Source organism: Neomonachus schauinslandi, chromosome 9 (genome assembly GCF_002201575.2).
Source record: "Neomonachus schauinslandi chromosome 9, ASM220157v2, whole genome shotgun sequence".
Lineage (NCBI taxonomy): Eukaryota > Metazoa > Chordata > Mammalia > Carnivora > Phocidae > Neomonachus > Neomonachus schauinslandi.
The window spans coordinates 61,941,165-61,953,629 of NC_058411.1; the positions used below are offsets into that span (position 1 = coordinate 61,941,165).

General features: G+C 41.2%; 1 protein-coding gene across 2 annotated transcripts in view; it reads right to left on the minus strand.

Annotated features, from left to right (window-relative positions):
- The window catches only part of NPAS3 (neuronal PAS domain protein 3), an 840,191-nt gene that overhangs the window by 115,422 nt on the left and 712,304 nt on the right, over window positions 1-12,465 (minus strand). For both annotated transcript variants that reach the window (XM_044917919.1, XM_021695392.1), the window contains one exon: window positions 6,474-6,648. In XM_044917919.1, coding sequence (XP_044773854.1) covers window positions 6,474-6,648 — 175 coding nt within the window. The remainder of the gene's footprint in view (window positions 1-6,473; window positions 6,649-12,465) is intronic.

Below are 12,465 nucleotides of genomic sequence, written 5' to 3' on the forward strand. Positions count from 1 at the left end.
GCTCCCTCAGGCAAGATCTTAGAAGTTTAAGGCCGCTTTGAAATGTCCTCATCACGCACAGACAAGCTCACTGAAGTGAGCTCACACCAATTAAGGTGATGTGTGCCTAGGCCTTGAATGACAGAAGAGAGCTCTGGAAAATATGGATTCCCTTCTGTGGCAGTTCCAGATGCTCTTGCTTAGCATAGCTGGGGATAAAAGTGACATTTAAAAATAGTCTTCTTTCTGCAGGAGAAAAATAGTACTGCCTCAGGGTAGTGTTTTTTGAGGCACAAGAAGCACTCTGAGTTTGACAAGGCAGTCTCCGGAAGAGCACTGCCTTGTTTTTAGCATAGATGTGTCATCTTCATTCAGGAGTGGCAAAAGATAATATTTATTTCGTTTCAAAATAACGATGAAATAGCCAAGGGAAATAATTTTGCGTATGTATTTTTTGGCATAAAGCTGAGTTTATGCATAAATGATGATCTCTTTGGGTTATGAAAAGATTAGTTTTTGTTAGGCTGCTTTCTGACTAGACTTGACACATACGTGCGCACGTGGGTATTAAGAGGGGGCAGGCCAATGTTGGGTAATCGTGAACTCGTCTGGATCATTGCTACAGTAGAGATGCATTTTATATTCAATCCATCGGAGATAACCGTGGTACGTTATCTGGTGGATTTATCTTTGCTTATGTTGTATGAATATGGAAAGGAATTAAGTGTGTGTTTACAGTTTGATGAACATTCAACATAAATTATACATTTTAATTTCATTTATTAGTTAGGGACCATGGAAAGCAGAAATTTCATTGCATACAAACTGCCATTCAGATGGAAGGATTAGCAGTTTCCTGAAAAGGTACACTAATTGTTAAGAACAAAATTCATTTCCATCTCAAGTGAGTCACTGTGTGGTTTGTGGTTACATGGTTTGTAGTCAGAGTTTTAGAAAGGCAGAGGGAGAGTGCAGCTCACCCTAGTGACTAGAGTTCGTATTTTATACTTCCGGTGGAGCCAACATTGCCATCAAGAGTAAATCTAGTGCTAATCAACGTCTTACAGTAGACAACTTGAATGTTGTCATTACCATGCACATTCTCAAGCTCTGTTGATGTCTAAAAGAACTTGGTCTGATCTTTGAGCATTAGCATGCAGAGCAGTCTCCATGATATTATCTTACCATATAATGACTCCAAAAATCTCACAGAGATTAATGGTGATAACATAATTCCAGAAAGTTGCCATTCTATATGTAGAAATATATTGGCAATAAAAACCAGTCACTGTGTGCCTTTCCCCAGTAGGGGATCTCTCACTTTTCTTTGATTTTTAAAGGCTTCAGATCAATAACTGGAGTGACATTATTAACAGCTCCCTCAACACCTTGGCCAGCGCTAATATTAAATCCATTACACCTTCTGTTTGACATTTGCAGTACAGCGGAGAGTGCTGTAGATACAGTCACATTGTCTGGGGACCGAGGTTGGATGTGGGGTTAGTAAGATGGTTTCCCTTGCCTGACTTCTAAATTCAGTTCATTGATAGGAAACTTGAACCAAAAAAAAAAAAAAAAATCAAAGAACATCCCCCACCCCCACCAACCCTATACTAGATGGTAAGTAATTCACCCTTAAAGGTACAAGTGTATCTCAGCAGTTTTTGAAACAAAATAATGATCTGATCCTCAGATAAATTTTTAAATTCTTTGTTGTTATTCCTAAACATTTATGCATCTAATTATATCACTTATTATGGAACTGGCTAATGAATTCAGAGGAATTCGTTCCTGTAGAATCAAGTGCTGATCAAGTTTACCACGGCACACACGCGTAAGTAGAAAATGCAGATTATTAGCATTCAGACAAGGACTCTACTGCTTCAATTTTGCTTGTCGTTAAAATATTCAGGACATAGAGTGGGCATAATAGCATTAAGATCATACTATACAGTGATTATCTTCACCGCCCCCCCCCCGTAACAGGGCAGGTCTGTCTGAAACTTTTGACGGAGCACGATAACCTCTATTTTAGACAATCAATGGTGAGCCATGCTGCTGTAGTTATTCTTGACCAAAAGTACTGTCTCATACATTTTGCTCAGTTGTCTAAATCCTGGTGCAGTATTGATTTCTCTCTCTATGAGCTCGTACCCATTCAATAAGCTGCAAGAACCTCTTGTCCTGGCTGAGTTCCCTCTGAAGCAGGACCCAGGTGTGTGACTCCTGCCAGTGCTCCTACAGTTGGGACTTGATTGTTAGCTAGTGGGAAACAAACCACTGGAGTGGCTCAGTCGGTTAAGTGTCTGCCTTCGGCTCAGGTCATGATCTCAGGGTCCTGGGATCGAGCCCCACATCGTGCTCCCTGCTCTGCGGGAAGCCTGCTTCTCCCTCTCCCACTCCCCCTGCTCGTGTTCCCTCTCTTGCTTCGTCTCTCTCTGTCAAATAAATAAAATCTTAAAGTGAGAAACATGACAGGGAAAGCTGCTTGTGAGGTTAAGTGGAAAGGCAGAAGCCTGTATGTTATGATCTTATTTCAGACAAACAGACAATGACCCCCCTCCCAATACTACATACATATATATGAGTATGTATATGTTCCTATATATATAGGAACAGAAAATCTGGAAGGATAGGCATAGAGTATATACATATGAACAGTGGTCATTTGGGGGTAGTGGGATGTTTGGTGGTCTTTATTCTTTGTTTTCTGCATTCTCTAAAGTTTTCACAATAAGAATGAATTAATTTTAGAATTAGAAATAAAAAAGGAGTAAAGCCCAATTTTATGACCTAACCTAAGGAATATCAGGAGATTTTTAAAGTTCCTCCAGGATTTCTTAAAAGAGCTGCTTTTTTATTTATTAAGCATTTAAAGATGCAGCACTGAAATTTATTAAGAGAAGAGGATAGCACTCATAATCCTGAGATTACAGAATCATTAAGAGTAATGAAAAGATATATGCAGATCTAGAAAAAGAAAAGAGACCACCCAGACATCCCGTTCCAGAGGTTCTGTGCTCCCCCTGGTGCGGGAGGCTGCAGGACAGCACAATCTCTTCCAAAATGGTTAGAATCTCCATAGACACTCTAGAACTTTATAACTTTACAAACAAGGCCACCCATGTATTTTTCTTCTGCCTGCTTTAAGATTTCTCTAAAAGAAATACAGCAGTATTTACTAAACTATGAATAACTAGGCATATGTGTAAAAGATTTATTTGGATTTTCAATAGTCAAGAGATTCCCTGCTTCCCCCCCCCACCCCATTATCTTGAGACTGGTTCAAGATAAGATGATCACAGGGCTGGCAGTTCAGAGAAAGAGAATTCCTATTATGGCACAGTATCGCTGCCTCTTAGGCTGGTTTAGTCACTTATTTCCTTTTATTATAATGCCAAATGTTATTTAGATTTCAGTCATTTAGTAATGCTACACTGAACACATCAGGGCTTCTGAAAAAGTCCATACCTCCATTTTCATAATCACCACATACTGATATCCCCTTTCCAACAAAATTACACTACTATTTAAAAAAGAATCTGTGTTTCATCAGAGTTTAAAAGATTATGTTGCAATGAACAAGTCCTCAAACATGTCTCCTCGTATTATTAAGAATTAGGAAATCTTGTTAAAATTCTTTCAGCCTTTAAGAAACATAAGCAGCTTTGGGATGTAGTGCCTGTCATGAACTTTTTAAGTAATTCCCTTGGAGCAGTGATATGCATTAGTGAAGATATTTAGTTAAAGGTAGCACCCTACACTGCTTTTCAGTATTTAAAGCAGTCAATCTAATTGCCTTTTAAGCCTAAGACTGAAAATAACCAATGCTACAGAATTTTAAGGCAGAGTAAGTTTCACATTTTGTAATGGTAAGAGCTATACTCTTCATCCAGGAAGAGAAACCCTTATGCCACTGTTGCTAATAAGCCCCAGTGGCTAAGAAATGTAGAAAACAGAATTTTCAATTTTACTAGTTATGATGGCTCCAGGAAGGCTGGGAGGGCAGGGGAAAGAAACTCAAGTAAATTGTCAACCAAACTTCAATATTGAATGACAGAGTAGCCTTAAAGGAGATACGCCATTCTCCTCACAGTGTGCCTAGAACTGTTTTATGCATCCTGGAGCCTCCTGGAAGGCACGGGATTGATCAGAGTTCTTATAATCAATCTTAAACCAGTTTGATTTTGACTCTAGCTTACGATATCCCAGCAGAACTGGTTTACAGGCTGTGGATTTTTTTCTCCCGATCAAAGTCTTTTCCAAGTGACAAGTTACCCTTAACATGTGTTTGGGGAGAGATCAAGCTCAACGGTGTGATCTGGTCACCGAGAGAGGAGACAGTCCCTCTGCTTTGTACTAGTCCGAATACATCCAGAGGGCTGCATGGGAGTTCTCAGAACCATATTCTTAGAGGGTCACTAACAAACTGAGGAACGGCTGGCGGTCTCAGGAACATGCCATTGAATAATGGTTGTCAGATGAAGAGCTGTTTGACCTGCAAAGGAGAAGGAAGGCAGGAGGGAGGGAGAATTTGGTATATCTGACTTCATGTATTTGAGAGGCTAGGATGGAGAGGAAGGAGTAGAGCTGAAATAAGATCCCAGAGGACAGACCTGGGATCAGTGAGGAGACATTGCAGCAAACTTAGATTTTGGCTCCATATTCAGAGAACTTTTCTCTCAGAGCTGTTCGCCAATGGAACGGGCAGCCTTGAGGTTTCTGAACTTCCCATTGGGGTGGTTCTGCTGGAAGGTTAGCTGTGGGCTTTGACATAGAGGGTTGGCTTCCCTGGTCGAAGGTTGGAGATCATCTAAACTTGAGAGTTTGTGAGTCAGGGAAACAATGAGGGTTTTATAAACTTGAATTCTTATACATTGAGTGTTGAGGAGTATGAGCAATCCAGGTTCCCTAATCCAGGAAAGAGTAAAAACTATTTTCATGTGCTGTTTCTCAAATCTGCCCAGATATGAATATTTTCATGATGAAATGCAGTTTCAATGATCTCACTGACATCTATTCAGCGAAGTCAGTGAGCAACAGAAGATAAGACTTCCCCGGGAACAAAATTATTTTCATTTTTAAATGGTAAAGAGTAGTCTTAAATACTCTCTCTTCTCATGCCTGGTGCTCACTGGAGAAAGATGCTCACCAATGTTGAAGAATTATGCCCTAGAAGCTGCAGTTAACTTACACGAGGAAACATGAATTGGTTTTAGATGGAATTAAAATATTTCCAAAAAGGCAAATATGTTTTTTTTTTTTTCCCCATCTGTGTGAGCAAACATACTGTGATTATTTTTAAGCAGGCCAAATTTAAGTATTTTCTTAGGATCATTTTAGTATTAATCTTAAGGCAGGTTTTTTCCACTTTTCTTTCTATAAAATGAGTTTGTGTTGCAAATCTGTTTTAAAACAACATGTCAGGTAAAGTACAAGCATCTTTAAGGAGTGCAAAAATAATTTCCCAAGTAAGCAAATAAAACTTTGCACTTCAAATCAGGCCCTGATTCATTAAAAATCTTAAACTTCTCATGAGAAAAATTAACATTTAAACCACTGCTGCTTGGCCAAGCACTCCACCACACAAGAATATGAAATATCTCCTCTAAAAAAGTACAAAAAGGACAAAACCACAAATGTGGAACTTCAATTAATTTAAAGCCCCAATCAGCAAAGAATAAATCCTTCGCAGATCTAATTACCAGCGCTCTCGGAAGACCCAGGCCGACCAGCCAATCTTCCCCGTGTTTGAACAGCTTGATGAACTAGGGGACTGATGGATATCAAGTCATTTTGTTTAATTTATAAATGGATTTTCCCCTAATACTTAAATTATCATCAGTACAACACAATGAAAATGGGAACATTCTGAATGCAAAGTCTATAAGAATCCTGGAAGGAATCCCAATGAGGAATGTCACCTCTGTTCATTCCTCTATACAATTGATCTAATTAAATACTGAGGGTGGAAAGGCAGTTTAAAATGTAGCCATTTCTGTTTTCTTTTTAGCCTTAATTTATCTGTTCACATCTTTCAAGTACCTTCTGATGCTTACAAAAAAAAAAGAAACCAAGATTTCTGCAAGTCCCTAATATTTTTAATTATCTACAAGCTAATATTCAAGAAGCCTTTATCATAGATTTTGGTGAATAATAAATAAATGCATTGCATTTAGCCACAGTAACAATACAAAGAAGAGGGCTTTCCAAATCCGAACCTTTTCCCTCTAGTAATTTGAAAGAGGAACTAAAAGAACTAGTACCTTCTCTATGTATTGTTCAACTGAAATTAGATCTCTGGATTATACTTATTAAAATGTCTCCTTATTTTCAAATCTCTTCCTTATTTAATTACTGCATGGGACAGAAAGCTGCATGGAATTGTTAAATACCATTAGACCTATTTATAGTCTCTTCACACTGGCAACTCGAGTGCAGTCATTGGCAAAGGTCCTGCCCACCATCCCACATGTTGGGATTGCAATTCCCACCTGGCTCAGGGGTCTCCGACTGTGAGGAGGATGATGCGGAGCTGGCTCCGTCCTCAGCAGTGCCCTGCGAGAGGAGACCCCGCCCGGGCGGGAGCTTCATGCCCAGCTGCTCTGCCATCTCCACGTGGTCCCCCGGGTGGACATAGTCAAAGACGCTACTGCCTGTCAGCTCCACCTAGAGGGGGAAGAGAAAGGGTGGGAGAGAAAGGTGTCAACGGCTCTTCTGTTCTCAAATTCAGCACCCCTGTGACTCAGATCTGGAGCAGAAAAGGAAACAGATGCAGACCCCAGCAACAATCCTAGTTCTGAGTCTTTATCCTTAAATGCTGAAGGATTCTTCGAGTTGAAAGATTTTTTTGTGTGTGTGTGTGGGGGGGTACGTATTTATTTAGCAATTGTTTAGCCCAGTTTTTTTCTCATGTATCGTTGTTTGCATAAAGCCAAAACGCTCTGTGAAATGTGGAGGAGCCTGCCCGGCGTTCAGCTGTTTTGTCCATGCATCATCAAATACTCGCATGTTTCGTGTCAACCGGATGACTGACTGAATTCTACGGTTTTCTTATTGAGAAGTTTGGGCTTTGTATAGAAACAGCCGGAGATAGCGGGGGAGTATTTTCCTTAGAATACACCAAATTCCAAGATGTGTATTTATACATATCAGCTTATTTCTATGTAAATTTAGGCGAAAGAAGTGCTGCTTACAAATATATGCAAAGGCATAATGTTTTCATTAAATATTACTCATTAGCTCCGTAATCATATGGAGAATTTTCCATGCAGAAGAGGTCAGCTGGGGTCTGAACCAGCCATTTTTTTTTCTGCTAGTATCAGCTTGTTTTGCCTTCAATCTAATAAGATACATGGTACAAATCTCCTTGAGGGCCTGAAAAAAATGTTTTATTTGGTATACTCTTTGTATCAGGCGGATTCTAAAGGTAGAGAGTGAATATCAAGTATCAGAAGAGGGTCAGCCTGCAGTGAAGACAGGCCTATTTCTAGGCTGTCAGGCAAGGCCCCTGTCTAGGGTGCCTGCTGTCTAAGGGATTGGCCTTATCTCTGTGCTCTTCTGATGGTATAATTCTTACCTCCTTCCAAGAAGAGCAATAATGCTCCTAAAATAATGCGGGGTTCAAGGTACTACGACCGGGAAAGGTGTGTCAACAACAGAAAAAGAAAAAGCTCTTTCCCAGGTCCCTGATGGGTGGGAGTTTCATGGTCTCAGGCCAGCTCTGATGTACCCCAGTGCCAGAAGTTCAGACTATCAGAAGTTTCTTGCTGGATGTTTACCTAGCACTCCTTCCTACCTCCTCTCCCTTTCCTGCATAATGTGCAGCATCCCTCCAAATTCCACCTGAGAGCCTGCACTTGTTTTCTTCCAAGAAGGAAGCCTGGCAGTGGGTGAACTGTCACAGAGAGCATAATACCCAGAGCAATTATTATCCCCAGAACTCCAAGTCCCAGTAAAATGATCACATCTACTCCCAGACACCATTTGATTAAAATCGTAACAGGCTACACATCTTCAACATCTATCAATTAACAGAGGGAGAGCCAGAAAAATGGGAGGCTAAATTCAGTTTGGTTAATAGCTATTCCTGAAAAAGGCTCGCATAACTTTTACCGAAAATGAGGTACTTTCTCTTTGCTATTAAATTATACTCTCCTACCGTATTACCCGACTACTGACTCTATCATTTTACAATAACTATTTCCTCCATTTGATATTGTTACAGAGCGTAAATCAGGATTCATAAGTGATCAGTTCCTACCCTCTGGGAGGGAGGGATTACATGGAAATAATCCCTTTAATGTGCGCCTTGCCTCTAAGCATTTCACACAGCAATAAATGGGTAAACTGACTTTGAGCAATTAAGAAATTAAATGAAACTAATAAAATGTGTGTTTTAATATTTCTTGATGGTTATTTTGTTTGGGGATTAGTGAATATGAGAAAGTCACTGGCATTCTGCAGCGAGTCCAATGGCAGCACTTTAATATTGTTGTCACTTCTCTCCGAGTCTTCCTTTAATACTGCAATGTGCCTTTTGGCACAGACTACAGATTGTGATAAGATGACAACACAGGTGGGAGATTAATAGATTTTTTAGGGGTGCTGGCTATTGAATATTCATGTAAGCCAGTCTTAACGGCGGCGAGGAGGAGTAGGCCCCTGTCTCCACAGCCTGCTTGGCTCGCTTATGCAGGCATTTCCTTTCCATCATATAATGGCCCAAGTATACACATCTAGAGCAAAACTGAGGCATGATGTGCCACATCACATCCCCCCCCAGTGCCCTCAAGGGATCTTCCACCAGGTACCCCAGAGTCTAATAGTGGACGGAAAGGCTGACACTGAGAATTTGATTCTATCACGGTCTTTCTGTGTGTGCTATACTCAAGGTCACACGGCAGAGGGGAAGGCACAAACTACTTGGGGTCGTCACTTGACTTGGAGATCAGAATCTTTTCCTCCTCTGCTGTGTGACCTTGCACCATTCACTTAACCTCCCTGGGCTGGGCAGTACGGCTGCTCTGTGTGACTCGGGGTGGGCGGGGGGCACCCTCCATGGGAACGGTGTAAGGCAGTGGCCCGAGAGCCGAGCTGAAAACAAGACTTTCTCTACCTGCCTCAGAGCCTGGTTTTGAAAATCTAGTGAAACCATGCAGAGGAAATCACTTTTTAAGAAAGAAGCAACACGATGCTTCCTGCATCCGCCAAACAGTGTTTGGTGGATGAGAATGGGTGACCCCCAGACATGCACACCCCTACATAACTACAGTGAGGGTTTGGGTGGTGGCTTTGGGACGTGGCTTTGATCAGAGGGTGTGGCAGGTGTGATGCACGCTTTGAGCCCCAACTACACCAGTAACGCTCCGGGGGGCTATCCACCGCTGTGTATGAGTGCTTTCCATACTTTTCTTGGATTAATTCTCATAACACACACTCTTTTGAACTGTTCTGATGCCCTCTTCTACAGAAGAACTTGAATAGAAGTGGCTAACAGTGGAGGTAGCATTTGGTTCAAAGTCTGCCTTGTCATCCTACCACTTCTCGGAGAGCATGTCTGCAGTCAGGGAGGCGGAGCGAGCAGGGACCTCTGAGCTCCTCCACCCCTGAGCTTCACTTTTATTCAGGAGAGAACTCTGAGCACCAGGGTGGAAGGAGGGTGAGGGCAGGCAGCCCGCCCAACGCCAGGCCTGAGGATGCTTGGCCCTCATCTCTCAGGCCAAAAAAGGGCACGAAAGCAGGTATACTAAAGGGAGACAGACATGGGGATGGACAAAAGTCTCTGAGCCCAGGGTCCTCCTCCTCTTCTTCCTCACTTTTTACATTTGTCTAGCACTTTCAACATTCCTCGCACTGCTTTTCACTTCGCTTTCTTAGATTTTAGAGCTGGGAGAGACCTTAAAAACCATCCACGAATGCCCTCTTACTTAATAAGTGAGAAGTTAAAGGTGCTTGTTCAAATTTACCCAGCTGCTTGCTGGTAGAAGTAGGGCTATCAGCCCAGTTGGCAAACTCTCAGTTAACCACTTTTCTTACCCCTTGTCTGATTTTTCTCTCTTAGCAAGACTGTTTAGAATTCACCTGCCACTAAATTCTGCACCTCAAAGTACACTGCAGGAACCAAGAATGGGGATCTTTCACTTGATGAACAGACATGACTTCATGCTACCTTGAAATAGGAAAAATAAACAGAGCTCCAATCCAATGTTACCAAGTCTTCCAAAACTTGCCTGATAAGAACTAGGACTAGTGTCTCCTACACAGTAGGTCTATTACAAGTGTTTGCTGAGTGCATAAAAGATAGGTATTTAGACCTGAAAAGAATTTTGCTTTATCTGTGCTTGATTTGGACAAATTTAGGTTGGTTCTTTTATATTATTCCTGGCATTATTATTACTTTTTTTCTTTTTTAGAGAGAGAGAGAGAGAGAGCACGAGCAGGGGGGAGGGGCAGAGGAAGAAGGAGAAGCAGACTCCCTGCTGAGCAGGGAGCTGGATGGGGGACTCAATCCTAGGACCCTGGGATCATGACCTGAGCCAAAGGCAGATGCTTAACGACTGAGCCACCCAGGCACCCCTCACGGCATTATTATTATAACATTATTTGTCCTGTAAAATGAGTTATAATATAGCACCATGACTTATTTCCCCAATAAGTATTTGTTGAATGCATGGAGACCTCGACCTTCTTCTATAAAAGCCAACTGCAGGGAAAGAACAGGTTTTAAGGCACTCTTTAATACGGCCATCTTTTGTAACCCCCTCTCTGCAATCTACGGCAGAACTGTGGCTAGTTGGTTATCAAAATGTTCACAGAATTTCATAAAAATTATTTCCTAACCATCCCTTCAAATTAACAGAACTTTGGAGAAATTTCATTTTATGTTGATTAGGATCTACATAATGGAAAGGTATACAGCCTTTCTCCACTTAATATTGTGTTCTTCTGATTGGTGCAAGCTGGATGGTAAGGCAAATATAAGACCCTCTTCATTTTATAGTAAGTCCAATCACCTTATGTGGTGCTAAAAAAACCCAAACATGTTGTGTTTATTTTCATTCTGCCTCATCGTTCTGATATAGAACCTTTCTTTCTTCTTGTTCTACTAATTTATACATGTATTGTATACAGACGCATGGGACTTTGAGTTGTCTCTCCAACATTGCTCCCTGGATCTCCCTCTACTCCCGTGACACGGAGAGAAATTACTCTCACATTGCTTAGTGTATTGGAAAACTGCTGAGAATGTACAAGGGGCAGGAGACAGGCAATGAGTAATAAGCAGTCATTTAGTCTAAACTCCTTTCTCCCTGTGCTCCCCACTCAGGTTACCTACCACAGATTCCTCCAGAACAGACTGTAGCCACGAGTGCCATCTGCATAGTCAAGCTAAACCATGGCTTTCCCCGACTTTAATTCACATTCTGTTAGCTTGCATGCAATTTGCACACTAGACACAGTTGATTTGGTAACTCTGAAGTTTCCCAGGAAAAAAAATGTAAATATATTATACAGTGGTTTGAGTTGACTTTTCCATGTAGGGTCACTGTACCCTGCTGGTAGATAGGATGGGGGACTAATTTGTCTTTTCATACATCAAGCAAGCATGTCAATAGCCTTTGCTTGGCCCCCTGGGGTGAGCAAATACTTTTTAACTACAGCAACGTAACACTGCAACTCATTGCATCCAGTGCTCCTTCGATTGAGATGGTTTGGTACAAATGAGGAACAGGCAGCAATGTTGTCAGTCCTCTCCACACTGGAGCAACTTGAGAAAGATACTTTTATAAAGAAAGATCATAAAACCTATTTCTTTAATGCATTGTTCATTTTGATCACACAAAAAGTATCATTCAAAAGCTGCCATTTAAGGTATAATTTCCTAAGTCTTTTATAGGATTTTGTTTGTTTGTTTGTTTTTGAGGGCATTGAGATTGCAGGAGGACTTGGAGGCACTGTGGGTTCAGCCCTTTTCCCAGAGACCTTTGCAGCTGGGCCCTGCTCCTACAGGGATGCCAGTCATATTGTGATAGAAGGTCAGACCTGAGAGAGGACGATGTTAGTGGCAAGCTGTTTGGAAGACGAACTCCCAGGTTAGGCTTTCAGATCCACTGTAAGACCCTGGTTAGAAAATCCTGACCCAGGATAAGACGGAAATTCTATCTCAGCATGGCAGGTTAGGATTTGTAGTTTTTTTGGGGTCACGTTTATATTATTGAGGGATAATAAAGTGATAAAAGAATAAAATATAATAAGATGTGATAGCTTGATTAGCATAGGTTTTCTTTGGATTTACTGGTATCTTAATGCCATCTTCATAACTTTCTACATATTGCAGAACTCTACTGAATATTTATGAACTGTTTTGACAGAAACTTGATGTTCTTTACTGCTCTGTCTCATTCTATGTATTTGCTGACTTATCTGAAGAAAAACGCATAAAAGCATTGGGTCTGTTACAGAAATACATGTATAAATTAGTAG